We start from the raw sequence: 16,824 nt of genomic DNA, 5'->3' as shown, positions 1-16,824 counted from the left end.
TACGTACGTACGTCTCTCTCTCTCTCTCTCTCTCTCTCTCTCTCTCTCTCTCTACACACACACACACAACAAGATATGAGTCCATCTAATTACTGTTTCAATATGTTTTGCAGGAAACCGGTAAAGAAGGTCGGAGCATTTTGCTGGCTTTCTGTTGCTATTTGTATTGTTGAACTTCTCATTTGCATCAAGTTTGGACATGGTGCACCCTTATACCTTTTTCTGTTTGAATTTAAATTGTTAATTATCGTCTTATCCCCTAGTATCTGCTGTCATATACGAATTGGTTTTAGTCATGATATTGACATCAGTGTTTTGTTTGATTTTGATTTAGGATTATATCCAAAACCAATGCCATTATGGCTGGCTGTGTTTTGGATGTCTGTTGGAACGGCACTTGTAATATTTTTGATTGTTTGGTCTTGGCAACTGCATCGAACTCTTGGGAGAAAGAGGCGATGATTGTTTCATCGTGGTACTTCATTCTTTGAATTGCTTCCTGAAGAGTATCAATCCATGATGTAAATGCTTATCACTTTTATAAAGTTATAGTTGTACATTCTGATTCTCTTAGATTAGTGGATCACAGTTCCTTGAGTAGAGATTATTTATTCTTTCTTGCTAGGCATTGGAAAATACTTTAAGGTCTCGTGAATTACTGGTTTGCCACCATTACTGGCAGATTTTACCCAAAGTCCAAGGAGTCAAGGACCGAGCCATTTTGAACTGATGTTGTATTGTTTAGTTTTCCTTCCATCATTTTATAGATAGTCAGTTTTTGTAATAATATACCAAATGAGTCAAGTTTGCCTTGTAATGTGGCCCTTATTTTGTCTGTGCAGTGCTTCTGTCTCCTCACCAAAGTTCATGTTGGTAAAATAAAGGTCATTTTATTAGCTATGTACTGAGAGCATCCTTTATCAAATCATCTCTATGAAATCATTTCCTGTATCAATTTTTTTTTTTTTTTTCCTTCGATATCAGATATCATAACGGCATTACCAGTGCGGGGTTCTTTCCAGATATAACGCTGTTTGCAGATTTGATTGTTCGAACCATAAACCATAAGTAATCAGTGATGGCTTCTCGTAGGCACATCCATGCTAGTGTAGCACTGCATGAAATGTAGTTTATTAGTGCGCTAAGTTTTTTCCTAAGAAACCAAACACTTTCTGAGGCTCAATAATTGTATAAGTATATTCAAATAATATTTTACCACAATTGAAACATACAGAACCTAAATCAAACGACTCCTCTTAACCATTGCCACACATTACACCCTTATTCACTCGGTAGAACCCATGATGACTTTTGTCGTTCTCTTTTGGGGACTCAGCAATCACACTCGGCTTATTAGGATCTTCAATCAGCTTCCCATGAAGGCCAAGCAGAGCCATGGTCCCTTCTGGGATTTGAAGCAAGCTCCACACCATGCCCCTAATTCATATGGGCTGAGAAATATTCTCCTTGATGTTCATAGATGACAACCTTCTGAACCCCATTAAATATAAATAATTTCCTATGACGAACAGGACTTCTTCTTCCATGTAGTTCTTCCTCTAACAATCTCTTCATTTTGGGACTCTCCATCAACTTGTAGGAGATGTGTATACCGCAATGGCTGCTTGCCAAAGGATGCAAGGTATCCATTACCCTCAAGAATCTCAGCTGCCAATGAAAACCCGTTTACGAGGGTGGTATCTTTCTCTTGCTGTAGTCCATCTTTGAGAATGCCGTCTTCATTGGGTTGGCAAAGTGATTGAACTATATCTGAGCTCCCACACTCCCTTCTGTACTCTAGGACAATGCTTGTCAGTTGATGTGCCTCTAAAATTTGGTCAGGGATGGTCTGTCGAAAACGTAAGTTACCCGATTAGTAACGAGTTAAAAGTGATTAGAACTTAACTAGGTAAAGAATGTTGATCATATAGTTTGTTTGTACCTCAAGCATCCACCTCACATACTTGACATTGTTGACATGGTGGTTCATGTCTAAGTCGCTTCTCTTGGGCTACACATGGTAGAAAATTGCATATTCAGCATATGCTAAAATTCTTTATAACCCTGACTTGAGGTGTAGGAGTCTTTTTACCTTCAAGTCCTTGTTCATGTACTTGGCTTTGCTGTCCAACTTGACAATTTTGTCAAAGTTATCTTCTGTGATTGCTTGCTTCTGTATAAACCAAGGTGCAATCTCAGCTCTCACTTCTTCTGGCATTTTTGAGAGGCGTCTTGTCTTTCGGTTCATCATCACCCAGGTGCTGTTCCATGTTTTTACATATCCCAATTAGCATCGCTAAGAGATAAAAGCCTCATCAAGCATGAAGTAGTCATAACTGAGTGAAGAAATTATCACATACCTGGTTGCACGAGCAAAAACATGACCTGTGGCTTCACTTCGGATCAACCAGTCTCGACGCATACCATTCTTCCCTGATGCCCCAACCCAAGTGTCAATTTCCAGTACTTCTCCCCTGCATAATGTTTGCATATATATTGTGTCATATTTACTAATACTGAGTTGGTGCAACCTGCAACATAAGCTGCTAGTTACCTATTTTATGACAATTACCGGTTGCTTCAAGTTAGACAGCTAATAATGATTTTGAAGATGGAGAAGAATCCTATGATAATTTTTTAATACTTTCGTAAGTAACTGAGGGAAACATCACTGTTAGACTGCTCATGTTTGGCTGAGACTGCAATGCTTGAAGCATTGGACTTGACATGAGTTTGTTTGATTTGTAACAGTGACGCAACGATTGGACTTACCAGATAGGATAGTGATCAACTTGAACTTGCATTCTTGACACAACCCATAGGAGATCATTCTTCATCATTCCATGAGTTGCTCCAAACCCATCACTGAGGAGTCCTGACATCCACACATGATTTAATGCTGTTTCCTGCATAACATATCCCGGGAATTAGTATTTCGAAGATCAACTTTACTGTCTGCATAAAATGGACTTCATATGTAACAAGTTGGTATTTTATAATGACCTGCAGAAGATTAAGGATGCTCTCCAACGTTGCAGTTTTATCAGGACCAACTTCATAAGACCTAATAACCACCCTCTGTCTGTACCCTACACCGCCTTCGATCATCATCCCTTGGCGATAATGATCAACAGACTGCTTGGTTGTCGGAATATTCTGTCGAACTTGCTGTTCACTAATGTAACCATTTTCAGTAACAGAAGTAACTGATGTTAAAGTGCTTGCCATGTCAACCTTGGTTGAGGACTTGGTATAGGTACCATTGATCTTGATGTTGTTCATGCTCTTCTTGTTGGGGTCATAACTGGCCCTAATCCAGGAGAACTTAATTGTAATGGGGAAGTAGGCTAGAGTTGAGAAGGTGGCCATTTTTGTTTTAGTTGTTAGAAAGTTTGAAACTGTAAAATGGGAAATGCAATGTTTATATAGTGTGAAGGGACGGATTTGTCCAAGGAAGAAAAGAGAAGAACCATCAGAAAGTTAGGGGACCTTGTTATAGACTTATATTATTGTATATATCAAAGATATGGTCTTGTGTATGATGAAGAGGGTGAAAAGTTCTACCACAAATTTGGAAATTGATACATTGTTATGATCGAGTGTATAGAGCAGACAAAAAGGGTTATAAAATTTGTTTTGGCATATATTGTAGAGTTTCAAATTGCATAGTTAAGATGTTCTGGTTCTAATGCATGCCATCTCGGATTTGATGTATGATTTATGAGAACAAACAAATGGATCCAATCAATTAGAACTAGCTGAAGACAGATGAGCCAACGATTGGGACTCTGATTGCGCTGGAGAAATGGGGTCTAACTTCTCTTCTGTGGGAAGCAATGTAGCTTTGATTCTTGCTCCTAACAGTTAGCATTGTTTTGTTGCACAATTGAGGCAGAGAGAAAATGGAGATGAAGTGATCAAGGAATAAGTTATGTAAAACTGTTCTTAGTCAACAAACAATGGAATCATAGCAGAGGGAACTAAACAATATTTGTTATGTGACATGCTTTAAGGAACTAATTCTTGGTTAAAAGATGATGACTTATAAGATGCCATATAACATAGAACCTCAATGTATCAAGTTCAGTCAAAGCTGGGGTTGGACTACTAAACTTCACCCTCTCTTTGATGAGGTCATTTGTGCATTCGTGCTATACATAGTACTTACTATATTAATCACAACTTATCCAAACCATGGGGCAGCAGATTCTTGCAGTCAAATTGAAAAACAATATTCTTTGGATCCAAGGATTCTCCGAAGCAAGTTACAGTGTGAAATAAAACTCTAATAGATATACTCTGAAATCAACCGCTAGAAACTTAACCTTGGGGGCATAATTACAGCAGGTATTTCACTATGTTTGATTCTTTGCAGTCAAGAAATTGATCTGTCAAACATTGCTATTAGTGAATGAAAAAAGCAACGAGGAGATGGATAGTAACAAGGGGCAGTTGGGATGCCTTTTCTATAAAGAAAACAAGCAAGCAAAGCCAAAGAAAACATAATGAGACAAGCAGTAGTATGCAACTTTGAGTTTCCTTCTCTAAAAAAAAAAAGCACTTCCTCTCTACAATTAGTATTACCAAAGCCAGACCGGTGTTTTCCATGACTATTATGCAAGCGTTTGTTCTTTTTGTTCTGATGCCAAAGCATTGTAATCAACGTTCTGAAATTCGATTTTTGCAGCATAATTTTGCAACAGTATGTGTGAGAACTACCATTGTTTCAACTTATCGTTCTCTGTATGGTGTTCCCTTCTGTTATGTAAATCGATTATCACAATTCCTAGCACACAACAAGATATATTTGTACACTCGCAAGGATTGGCCCTGAATTGATGAGAAATTGTCAAATGAAACAAGTTAAAAGCAGCACAAAGCAAAATCCTTTTCATCTCCAGTTCATAGTTGGGTAAAAGGTTCACAGTTGGGGGGTAAAACCAAAACCATAGCATATACATACTCTATGACAAAATCTTTCTTTCCTTTAGAGTTCTTGAATTAAAGAAAATCAAACTGCATTTCATAACAATCACATCAAGGAATGCCATATGAAAATGAGGCTTATTGGTCTCTAATTCAATGTCCTTTGATGTTACTACCCTGTTTCTATTTTAAGTTAGCAGATGCTACCCTGTTTCTATTTTAAGTTAGCAGATGCGCCAGATTAACTGTAAAAAAAAAAAAAAAAAAAAAAAAAAAAAAGATGCAACAGATTTCTCTAAGAAACATCTTACATCAAATTTCTATTTCTTCCCTTTCCCTTCTTTCACCTTTTTATGTGGAAAAAGGTGGCAACCCCTTGACCATGGATGATTGGACAATGACGAGGGAGTAGAGCAGACCTGCAGGAATAAGAGCTTGAACCAAGCTTGAGTACAAGTCAGAGGGTTCCTACCACCCACAGTCTCAGCATTCAATCTAAATGGAAGCCATCTTAAACTGAAAGACTCAACTGGGAAAAGAAAGTACTTGGATGTAAAATACACGTATGCGAATAACGCAACTGCTAAGTACAGGTACAAGAGATTCAGCAGCTTCCAGTAAAAACTTCACTCCACATGTTAAAGAGAATAAATCATATTAACCAGACAAAATCATATTCATTACAATAATACAGAACATGGCAAAAATTCATCCCTTCTCTCCTTCCTCCCTCTTTTCCTCGTCAAAAACAATAAAAGAATGAACAAACAATCTTGTCAGGTATTTTATTTGGAATAATATGTTACAGTTAGTTTCATCTGTACACTGATGCCAACTCTTCAACAAAATTGGTTTTGAATAATGAAAAGAATCCAATTCAACTGATTTCAAGTATATTTCCTTTTAGGTTAGCAATGACAAAATTGAGGTATTTATGGATTTAACCTTTCAGTTTCAGGTTGTCAACCTCACCCATCAGCAGCACCCATTTAACAAATCATCTGTAACAGCAAACCAGGAAATCATCAGAGCAATAAAATTAAATAAAGAAATTGAAAATGTAGTACTTTGAGGCAAATAGTGAAGGAAGATATCTTACTCGCTGTATAACTCCAACGAATGTATGCAGCTTGTAATAGAATAGCTTTTGCCTGGAGTTGACAAACCTTGCTGAGATTGAATCAGCAGTTCTTTACTAGCTAGATTCTTCTGTGGCAAGAATTAAACTCTCAAGGCAACGAACTGCATGCAGTTCATAGTCTCTGTGTAGTTGCTTAAACAGTGCACTGTGTGTACAAAAGTCGGGCTCGATCTCTCTGTCAAGCATCTGTTTGTACAATCTCAAAGCCTCCTCCCAATTGCCAATGTTGCAGTTCTCATTTATTAGAATAGTGTATGTATACTTATTTGGAAGTATACCCTTTTCCTCCATCTGAGTAAAGAACTCGTAAGCCTGGCCCATTCTCATAACTTTACAAAGACCATTTATCAGAGCATTGTAGGTTACAACATTTGGCAAAACACGCTTCTCTTGCATCTCTGAAAAGTACATGGACGCTAGTTCCAGTTTCCCCTTAGCGGCATGAGCATGGATCATTATTGTATAAGTTACAACTGAGGGAAGTATGTCTTTGCTCAGCATCTCATCAAATACCTCTCTAGCCTTCCTGAGACGGCCATTTACCAGGTAAGCATGAATGATGCTAGTGAATATTACATGATCTGGAACAAGATCGTTATGTATCATTTTCTGCACCAAGATATATGCTTCCTTCAAGTTGCCCAATTTACATATTACATCCACAAAAACATTATATATGAACAAATCAGGAGGCAAGCCCTTTGCTTGCATCTCTTCTTGCATATTGAATGCCTTTGATGGATCACCAAGATCCAATTCCCCCACTATTCGAGTATTATACGCAAAGCGATCCGGCTCCAGTCCGTTATGCAACATCTCGTCAAATAACTCCCTGGCCTTTGATAAATTTCCTGCCTTGCAGTATCTGTTTACAAGAATAGTATACGTAAAAACATCAGGGGAAACTCCTTGATTGACCATTTCTTTTTTTAGCTGCAGAGCAAACTCGAACTCCCCTAATCTGCATAGACCATCCATGAGTGTATTAAAAGTAACGACAGTAGGCGCGAGACCCCTGTGTCTCAACTCATCAAACAGTAGAAAAGCATTCCATATGTCCCCTAACCTACAAAACCCACATATAAGAGTGTTGTACGAAACTATATCAGGAGACATTCGTCTCTTTAACATATCCTCAAACCAATCCTTGGCTTCAGTAACTCTGCTCCACTTGCAGAGACCATATATTATCGAGTTATACGTAACCACAGTAGGAGCGGCTCCTCTAGCCTCCATCTCTTCCCAAAGACTCAACGCCTCCTCAAGCATTCCTCTCTTGCAATACTCACAAATCAAAGAGTTATACGTATACGCGGAAGCCCTCAACCCGGCCTTGACCATATCCTGCATCAGTCCCACGGCCTCCTCCATCTCCCCTTTCTTGGCCAACCCGCTGATCAACACATTATACGTCACATCATTCGGAACACACCCTACCTTCTGCATCTCCGACACAAGGCCAACCGCCTCCCGCACATCCCCTTGCTTGCAGAACAAATCCAACATAGTATTATACGTAACAATAGTAGGCTTAATCCCGGCCTCGCACATCATCCTATAAACCTGCTTAGCTCTACCTCCCATTCCCTTATCTCTCAGCATCCTAACAATCCTATTACAGTTAGTCACATCCGGCACCACACCATTCCTTATCATATCATCAAAAATCGACAAGCATTGCTCTAGCAACAGCTTCTTAGCGCAAACGAATAGAATTAAATCAAGCAGCCCATCCGAGACTCTGGCAAACACGTAGTCCCGAATGAAGACACTCGCGACGGCGCGTGTCATATCTAAAGAGGTTACTTTCTCAACGACCCAATAAGCCGACCTCACCATGTGATTCCGGGCCAGAATCTCGAGCATTACGCAGAAGACGAACTCGGAGCGGGTGACGTCAGGGTGGGACTGGACCCAGCGGAAGAAGCGGAGGGCGATGGCGGGGCGGGTTTGGATTTGGGAGAGGACGCGGAGGAGGAGGTCGGGGTCGGAAATCACGGGGCGGAAGCGGTGGGAGGAGGAGGAGGAAGGGGAGAGGAAGGCGGAGGGGGATTGGCGGAGGGAGGAGAAGATGAGGTGGCGGTAGTGGGAGGAGGAGGAGAGAGGTGGTGGTGACGTGGCGGAGTGGAAGGAGGAGGAGAGGAGGCGTACCTTGAAAGCTTTAGAAGCTCGGGCGCAGAGGGTCATTGAGAGTGGAGAGGCTACTCATCCGGAGGCGGAGGGGAGCAGCTCAGAGTGAGAGGTAGGGTTTTGGGTTTGGAGAGAGAGCCATGGGGTTTAGCTCAGATCGAACACACCTTAGCCATGGTGGCGCTTCTCTCAACCCCCACGCCCAAAAAGGTTTAGGCTTCAATTCCTAGACTAGAGGTTTTACCACCAAAAAATGAGGTTAAAACATCAAAAAACGTTTGTTATATGAGTTTTTTTTTTTACTTTTTACTAGAGTACACTATTTTCTGATCGGTTACTCTCGGTGATCGAATTTTGTAAAGAGACAGATGCTTCATCAATGGACTTTCACGGACACATCTAATCACCACACATGGTCGAGTTGCTAAGAGCTTAGATATAGAATCTCCATACACATACGAATCTTACCAACAAAGAGAAATAAAACGTTTCAGAAAACTGTGTGATATTAATAATATACATGTTTTAAGTGCATTTTTGGTGTAGTAAAAGATATTTGTGAAAACGAATTATGCGTGGAGTAAATTTTTGAGATGAAATCGTCACGATGTCTTCGCTATAATGCACATCAATGAGGGGTGGTAAAAAGAACATTAGAACATCATGGAAATCAGTTCTATGAATTCTTTGGTAGCAAAAGTAATTTAACAAGCAGTTGATAAGAGTCTATATAGAAAGGCTATGACATTTGTTGGAGAAAGTGGCATTTTGACTTTTATAGCTCCACTGCCTGAATGGGATCCAGAATACAAATCAACTAGGAGAGGTTGCATTTTGTAGTAACTCGCATTAACATGTCAAACTCTCATAGAGCTCCATGTCTCGTATAGTTACCAACAAACCACAACTCAAAAAGTCCTCTGGTTAGTATAGCAGCATCAAAATTAAATGAAACTAAATGCTAGAAAATTCACATGCCCTCTCTAATCATCAAAATTATGAAGCAGCTAACCAGCCACGTTGGTCATCCATCAGCCACTTTATTTTTCACGATCCATTATTTTCTGAAGAATGGCCTGTCAACACAAACACAACAATGCCCCCAATCACTTTCACAACTGATGAAACCCAAGTGACTGATATACATTCAGTTCAATGATAATGAAAGAAACAAGAGGGTTAGGTTGGAACTAGCGTAGGTTTTGAGCTCAGTCTCATCCTAGTGTTCCAAAAACTAGGAACGAACTGAGATAAATGCAAGCACACGCACACACAAAGACACTATATACTAGCAGTAACTTACAGGACATGAACGATATGATTTCAGGCCCTGATGTAGTTGCTGAAATGAGATTAGAAGTTTCACAGGACGGTATTCAACAGATTGGTTTTGCCCTCTGTTGTCCATAAATTCAATCAGTCCACGTTGCAGAAGGTGTTCAAATGCCTGCAGAGATGAGAAAAATGAAATATACTGTTGAATTGGTACCCCAGAGCAGGATTTCTTATAATTCGTTAAGTAAGGAGCAACCATACCCGCAAGCACACATTCTTTGCATAATAGTCTGATGTCTGGAACGAATCATGTACGCATTTGTACTCTGTCACACATGCCAAACATGTAAACATAAACTTAATAATGGTAAACAGGAAGCAATAAACTGAAATTTACCTTTCATTACAGCAGTGAAATTGTATGAGTTCTGCTCTTTAACTTCCAACCTCTTCATGCATACCAAAAGATAAAGTTCCAATATTGAGCAATCTGCTTGAAACAATTCATTTTCATAAGTAAAAAGACAGAAACAATGGACATGGAAGGAAAGATACAGATGTTGAGAACCACCAAAGCAATGTCATAGAAAAAGTAATTAAATGCTCACACCTTTTATGGATTCCATCTTTGGATGCCTTTGGATATTGGAAAGTGCAGTTTTGAAGTTTTCTAGCGATAGCATTCCAGATTGCAGATCCATATTAGAAACAGCACGGAATCTAGTAGCATGGTCTATGAACAGTAAGTATGATAGATGATGAATAAGATTATAAGCAATATGTCCATTCAAGTCTTTCAAGATGAAAGAATTAATATACTTACAGATATCTCAAAAAATCTTTGACAGTGGAATCAAAATTTAGATATGTGTTTATAATCTCTTTGAACTTCTCATCAGCCAATATGTTCTGTAAAATGTCAAGGAGTTTACATAGACGAGATCGACTGCTAGAATGCTGTAAAATCAAACCCATACGTAATACTCTCATATTCTAGTAATCTCATTACAGCAATAGTCAGAAAAGGATACTTGAAGTTTCGCGTTGAACTCAACAACATAGTCTGTAGGAAGGCTTGAGTCTGTTGGCAATAATAAAATGTACTCCAACAATCTGCATCATTAGAGCAAAATGTAAATATATACAGCAACAACACTGAAATAATTAATATTTGACGGAAAAGTCAGAATGTAGTAATTTCACCGTTGTATGTCTTCCTTAGAGGGAGGAAGAAACAAAAGCTTCCTATTTGAAAATCGAGATATTACTCTTTTTTCCAAAAGCTGATCCGCATCCTGCATGGCAAAGTATATCATCACTAACTGGTCTAAATTCAATTCATTTGTAATTATCTAACAAATGGCAGCCACTTTACAGTTTGTTAGAATGTAATTTATAGGAATCTGGATATAACAGTGAAAGGCATCCACATTCATGACAACAAATGTTGAACCGGAATAAATCAAAGCATACCAGTCGGCAACTGACACCAATGACAACAGCTTGAGATGTCACTGACTGTAGAGCATCAAGCAAATTATAAAGTAATCGCTGTTTTCCCTGCAAAGAAACAGAAATGAAGAGTAATATCAGAGTCACAGTTTTACTGGAGCTTTCCAACAAGACTAATGACACCGTTAAAACCTTTAAATTAATATCATTTCGAATTGCTTCAAAAGATGATAATGCATAATTGCATATTTATTTCTAAATGTTTTAAGAATCTGGCCATGTAAAAGAAAGGTTTTACCCATTGTCAATGTTACAGCAAAAAAGGAAAAATAGAGAAGAAAGCAGCCAAACTATGAGCAACGACAATCTACTAGCTTCTTAAGAAGAAAATGGGGACAGGATGATGAGATCTTACCAGAGCAAATAAGTCAAACTCATCCAGCACAAAAATGATTGTTTTATGTGCTAACCCGCATTCCCTAATGATCAGAGGTACATATCCATCAGAGTGTAACCATTTGATGATAATCACATCAAGAAAACCTTATACATACCGTAACATGGCTACCAGAAACTGGGAGTTTTCATCAAACGATGCCTACAAAAATGAACTTTAAGAAACTGTAGGTTATGGAATTTAACTTGCTTCAAAATTGGAAGTAAGAATATGCACATTACCATTTTTGAAAATAATAACTGATGCTCCGTACATAGCTGTCTAGAAATCTCCTGAATAATCAACAATCATATTAGACATAAAAAACTTAAAGTCTAGAAATGTCTTGATCCACTAATCACAACCTCACGGTAGCATATTTGTATGATCAAGAGTATAAATTTAAAGTATATAACTTCCAAACACAGATTTTGTTGGAACAATGGAACTAAGACAGAGGTCCATATTGTAGAAATAAATTTAGAAACTAATGCAACAATAAACTAAACATTACGGATGTTAAACAGGCTAGAGTAACAAAAGGATGGGGAAAACCTTCCCATTATCCCCACCCAGAGAAAAAGAACAAAAAAAAGACAGAATCCTCAACCTTTAATGCACAATTCTCATCGCTATGCAAAAGGCCACTCAACCTGATCTGCAGCACAGTGTTCAATGACAAATCAAAATGCACACTAGTAATCCAATCCCCAAAACAAACCATTATAAACTCAAAGAAATTTAAGAACTTACCACTGTAATCGAATCAGGATATTCTTGTAACAAATCACCAATCACAAGATCCAATACCTAAAACAAAACAAAAAATAAAATCTATAATTAACCACCAATCATACAAGGAATTAAATCAAAACTACAATAAAAACAATTTGGGCATACAGCGATTTTCCCAGAACCACGAGGACCCAGAAGCAGAATTGAGTTGTTGCACCCCTCCGTTACCGAACTCGACACCAAAAACTTGAGCTTGCTGAAATCAACCCAAAAAAAAAACCCCAACTTTAATTTCGCTTCATACAATCAGCCATAAAATCAGAGTCACATGAGATAAACCTGACCTGTAGTTGGAGTCGGAAGATTCACAAAGTGGCCGGAATATGAAATTCGGGTCACAAAGCCTGGTCCTCAGAAGAATTAGGGCTTTCTCCGCCGGATTTTCTCCCCCCATAACTGAGAGTCAGAACGGAAATGAGGAATGTGGCGGGAAAGAGAGCGCCAAGTAGGTTAAGCGGCCAAGGAGGTTGGGCCTAACAAACACGGCCCAATAGGTTTGACGGCCCATTTTAAAACAAAGATAACTTCAACTGCGCACGGTAGAAAACAAACGAAGAGTCGCGCTAAAATGCGCCACGGCTCTGGGAAATCAAATATCTGAGAAAGAAAAGAAGAGAGCCACAACTGACCAGTCATTCTTTTTTGGTTTGCTCTGAAATTTGCAGAAGAAGAAGACGCGAAGTTTTGAGATGGGAAGCACGAGCTGTGCTTCCATTTCCAATCTACACTTCATTCCAAATCGCAGCCACGAGCGGCTCGGCCCTATCAGAAACCAGCTAGCTCCGGCGCACTATTCGAGGCGGCGGAGATTGGAGCTTAGCGGTTTAAGAAGCCGGAGGAGGTTGAGAAGCGACGTCGTTTGCTCTGCCGTGGATGACGATTTGAGAGAGAAGGAGTTCGGTGCTGGGCCTGGGCCTGGGCTTGGCTCCGCCGTCGAAGATAGACCTGGTAAGCTCACAATTTCTTTTTCTTTTTAAATATTTTTAATTTTGCTAATTTTCGGTTTCAGCTTATAGGAAGTAAAGATTTCATTTCATTTTTGGAGTAATTTAGTACATTTAGATGCTAAATATGCCTTAAATTCGACTACGGAGATTTGTTAATTGTTACTGAGCGGAAGATAGTGCCTTTGGTAGTTATTACTGTGTTGATGTTTTTTAGTTCAGAAGTTGAAATCTAGTTTAATTTGATGTGCAATGTAGATGAGGTTGATGAAAAATCGAAAGAAGAGGAAGGAAGTTCGATTTACAATTTTTTATATCCGAGTCAAGAGCTACTGCCGGATGATAAAGAGATGAGTATATTTGATCATCTTGAAGAGCTGCGTCAGAGATTATTTGTATCAGTTGCAGCGGTGGGAGTTGCTATGTTGGGATGCTTTGCGGTTTCAAAGGATCTTATAGTGTTTCTTGAAGCTCCTGTTAAGACGCAAGGTGTAAAGTTTCTGCAGCTCGCTCCTGGCGAGTTCTTCTTCACTACTTTAAAGGTTAGATTGAGTTTTTTTGGCTGCTTGCTCTTCATGAATTTGGTTATGTATGAAGACAGTGTGACAAGGAAATCTTTTTGGTTGTGCATTGCAGGTGTCAGGGTATTGTGGCCTTCTCTTAGGGAGTCCAGTTATTCTGTATGAAATCATAGCCTTTGTGCTGCCAGGATTAACGAGAGACGAGAGGAAATTTCTGGGGCCGATTGTTTTAGGTTCATCAGTACTTTTCTATGCTGGTATCAGCTTCTCCTATTTTGTTTTGGTGCCAGCAGCCTTGAACTTTTTTGTCACCTACGCCGAAGGTGTTGTGGAATCATTGTGGTCCATAGATCAGTACTTTGAATTCGTTCTCGTGCTATTGTTCAGCACAGGCTTGTCCTTCCAGGTAATGACTATGCTTTCAAATCCGTTCTAAGTGCTTAAAGATGACATTTTTCGTATTCTGATCAGTACTCGTAATACACTTCAACCCAGAAACAAGTTTCAATATTGAATATTGGTCTGTGCTCTGTGAATTGGATCTTTCAGTGGGAACTATGCAAATAACTTACATTTATCTTTTCTCCAGGTCCCAGTCATACAAGTTCTCCTTGGACAAGTTGGTCTAGTATCAGGAGATCAAATGCTGTCAATTTGGAGGTATGTTGTGGTCGGTGCTGTTGTGGTAGCTGCTGTGCTTACACCGTCAACCGATCCACTCACTCAGTGTCTTCTAGCGGCACCTCTCCTTGGTCTTTACTTGGGTGGTGCCTGGTTGGTGAAGCTCAGTGGCCGGTGAAACATACCATACTTGCTTAAATGCACAAAATTTGTTTGTAGTGTTCTGTATACTCAGTTTGTAAGGATTCTGTACTTTACCACACGATGTAACATGATATGATATCTATTGAAGGGTGAATGGCCTTTATCAATTTCATGATTTTGCTAACCATTAGTATGATAGAAGAACGTTTCTTCAGTACACAACGGTGTTGATTTCAACTTTTGAACTGATATAAACAATCCTAGTAGCCTAACAGAAGACTCATCTAGAATTTTCAACTGTTCTAACAAGACCATTACAAGAAGAGATTCCTTTATATGGAAAACAAACTTACAAAATTTCTGCTTCAATAATCACTCAAACTTTTATATTCCTCTTAATTGTTCAAATCAATCTTCTGCACTCTGTTTTCTAAATCAACAGTCGTTGGACAGTCTACAGCAGAATCAAGCCGTCTCAATGAACTCTTCAAACAATCACATGCCTGAATAAAAGCTTCCAAATTTCCTCCAAGACTCTGTAGTTCAGCTTTCATATCATCAGCAAGGCTGGACATTTTTTCCACTATTGTCTTGATAGTGGAAACCTCTTGTGGGGGGTAGAGACAAGCTCCAAGCTCATCTATCTGTTCTCCAATTCCTTGACACATCTTCAACAATTTCTCTAGAGAATCCACAAGACTACTGTCATTTGGATTTTCCCGTTTAAGCAAACCTGTGATGGTCCGAATTAGTTCCTTCATCACTACAAGAGTCTCAGACACGGCATCAATTGCTAGCTCAGCAACTTTCATCTCTTCAGGTGACAAGTCGTTTCCCAGATCACTGTCACTAGAAGTTTCATCATCATGAGGCTCAATCTCTGCTTCAGCCTCATCTTCTGTTGGGTCAGTAGCCGGTTTAAGCTCCTTCATCTCACGAAGAACATCTTTCATAGTGACTGCAACCTGTGTCACTGCCCGTCCAATTGCTGTGACATTTGCGGCAGGGGTCTTCTTAAGAGCAGAACAGGCTTCCCATACTGCACCAGCCAACTGTGGAATTGACGATTTCCAGTCTTTATTCACTGCTCCTGCAAGTGTGCATTCAAAGTGAAGAATAAGGATCCATTTGTTATACCATATTCCAACCGATACTGGTCAACTCCAATAAATTGATATACATATGCTGCAAATCAAATTGCACATCCTCAACCAATGCACATGTTGGTACTAAAGTCTACTTGTGCGAGTATAGATGGGCATGAGTGAAACAAAGAGAGGGAGATTACCATATAAGGAGACAGATTCCTTCATCAACTTGAAACTGGAGTCAACAACTTGCTTTACAGAAGCGTGGACACAAGAAGAAAGAGTAGGCCCAGCACCAACCATACTCCCATGCGAAAGAAGAAGAAAACTTTGTAGCATATTAAAGTAGGCAGTCATGTTTTCTTCAATCACTCTAGCTTCTACTCTTTCTCCACTCCAAATCATTCCAACTGCATAATGAATAGAAGTCCACATTAAATTACTCAAACACAAGGCGACTATGCCACACAGTAAAAGAAGCTATGCGACTGAACTGCAAACTGAAATATATAGACCAAACCACAAAAGGCATATATCCTCCAACATGCATTTTACAGTGACAGAAAGGCATGGTCTTTTCACTGGAAAAATAGTTAATTTTGAAGGATTTCAACATTTTGACAGCTACTGACAACTGATTTGTAATTTTCTATATGTTCCTAGAATTGTTCGGGTAAATACCCGAATGCTCAACTTTTCGAAATGGCCTACCAATATAGGATAAATGTTCACAGAAATTACTAACAGTCAAGGCAAGTCTGAATGCTTCAGATGTGCAACAACACAGCTATCAGCTATGTGCCTATGTTGGAATAATACACGAAGATTTAACAGAAAATATACATGACAACTAGTACTACTAATTACAAAATGAAATAGAAAAACAGAGAGTTGAACATTTAAGGCAAGAGAGAAGACGAAATCAAAAAGTTACCAATGGTGGCTTGTTTGGAGACTTGGTTACCCATCTGGATGACATCTTCCCAGCTCACCTTCTCAACTGTAGAAGGTGGGTTTTGATCCAACACCTGTTTTCATCGAATCAAAGAAGCAAACATCTTTATCATCATCACCAAATTTAAAAACCAAAAAGAAAGGAAAGATTAAACGAACAAGAACAAAAAAAGTAGACCTCTAAGATCTCATGGATGGTGTTGAGGTGCTGGCTCAGAGTTCGGTTCAGTTGCTCTTTCTCGGCTCTACCCATTTCAGCGGAGGAGGAAACAAACAGCTCAGGGTTTTGGGGTTTTATGAACAACAAGGTAGGACGACAATCTGTATTACAGTGACCCGATTCATACACTGACCCGATGCGGCCCGTACTGGTTTCTCTTTGGTCCAAACCACATTT

General features: G+C 39.2%; 6 protein-coding genes across 6 annotated transcripts in view; 2 read left to right on the top strand and 4 right to left on the bottom strand.

Moving 5' to 3' along the window:
* LOC101309739 (phosphatidylserine synthase 2-like) overlaps positions 1–950 on the top strand; it is a 6,165-nt gene extending 5,215 nt beyond the window's left edge. Inside the window, exons 9-10 of the mRNA XM_004300898.1 lie at positions 114–202; positions 335–950. Of these exons, the coding sequence (XP_004300946.1) occupies positions 114–202; positions 335–462 (217 nt within the window). The 3' untranslated portion in view covers positions 463–950. The remainder of the gene's footprint in view (positions 1–113; positions 203–334) is intronic.
* Positions 951–1,519: 569 nt separating this feature from the next.
* Positions 1,520–3,369, bottom strand: LOC101309454 (palmitoyl-acyl carrier protein thioesterase, chloroplastic-like). Its single transcript, XM_004300897.1, has 6 exons — positions 3,004–3,369; positions 2,773–2,906; positions 2,361–2,474; positions 2,093–2,261; positions 1,943–2,011; positions 1,520–1,849 (listed from the first exon to the last, which is right to left on the bottom strand). Exons 1-6 carry the CDS (start codon positions 3,367–3,369, stop codon positions 1,520–1,522), a joined length of 1,182 nt encoding a protein of 393 aa, XP_004300945.1.
* A 2,325-nt stretch (positions 3,370–5,694) lies between these two features.
* LOC101309162 (pentatricopeptide repeat-containing protein At1g22960, mitochondrial-like) lies at positions 5,695–8,254 on the bottom strand. The gene is made up of 2 exons (XM_004300896.1): positions 6,026–8,254; positions 5,695–5,927 (listed from the first exon to the last, which is right to left on the bottom strand). Exon 1 carries the CDS (start codon positions 8,252–8,254, stop codon positions 6,122–6,124), a length of 2,133 nt encoding a protein of 710 aa, XP_004300944.1. The 3' UTR covers positions 5,695–5,927; positions 6,026–6,121.
* A 916-nt stretch (positions 8,255–9,170) lies between these two features.
* Positions 9,171–12,571, bottom strand: LOC101301778 (origin recognition complex subunit 4-like). Its single transcript, XM_004298979.1, has 16 exons — positions 12,440–12,571; positions 12,261–12,351; positions 12,114–12,170; positions 11,971–12,018; positions 11,603–11,653; positions 11,479–11,522; positions 11,340–11,403; positions 10,946–11,032; positions 10,676–10,767; positions 10,504–10,585; positions 10,296–10,381; positions 10,083–10,192; positions 9,870–9,962; positions 9,734–9,798; positions 9,501–9,644; positions 9,171–9,273 (listed from the first exon to the last, which is right to left on the bottom strand). The coding sequence occupies exons 1-16, from the start codon at positions 12,547–12,549 to the stop codon at positions 9,238–9,240; spliced, it is 1,260 nt and encodes a 419-aa protein (XP_004299027.1). The 5' UTR covers positions 12,550–12,571; the 3' UTR covers positions 9,171–9,237.
* A 159-nt stretch (positions 12,572–12,730) lies between these two features.
* On the top strand, positions 12,731–14,601 carry LOC101301490 (sec-independent protein translocase protein TATC, chloroplastic-like). Its single transcript, XM_004298978.1, has 4 exons — positions 12,731–13,103; positions 13,358–13,641; positions 13,736–14,026; positions 14,210–14,601. The coding sequence occupies exons 1-4, from the start codon at positions 12,845–12,847 to the stop codon at positions 14,417–14,419; spliced, it is 1,044 nt and encodes a 347-aa protein (XP_004299026.1). The 5' UTR covers positions 12,731–12,844; the 3' UTR covers positions 14,420–14,601.
* Positions 14,602–14,644: 43 nt separating this feature from the next.
* On the bottom strand, positions 14,645–16,796 carry LOC101301196 (cyclin-D1-binding protein 1 homolog). Its single transcript, XM_004298977.1, has 4 exons — positions 16,606–16,796; positions 16,408–16,501; positions 15,674–15,883; positions 14,645–15,475 (listed from the first exon to the last, which is right to left on the bottom strand). The coding sequence occupies exons 1-4, from the start codon at positions 16,678–16,680 to the stop codon at positions 14,781–14,783; spliced, it is 1,074 nt and encodes a 357-aa protein (XP_004299025.1). The 5' UTR covers positions 16,681–16,796; the 3' UTR covers positions 14,645–14,780.
* Between the last annotated feature and the right edge of the window lie 28 nt (positions 16,797–16,824).

Source organism: Fragaria vesca, linkage group LG5, assembly GCF_000184155.1.
Source record: "Fragaria vesca subsp. vesca linkage group LG5, FraVesHawaii_1.0, whole genome shotgun sequence".
NCBI classification, from domain to species: Eukaryota; Viridiplantae; Streptophyta; class Magnoliopsida; order Rosales; family Rosaceae; genus Fragaria; species Fragaria vesca.
Note: the sequence above shows the minus strand (reverse complement) of the source record. Positions and strands in the feature narration are given on the sequence as shown.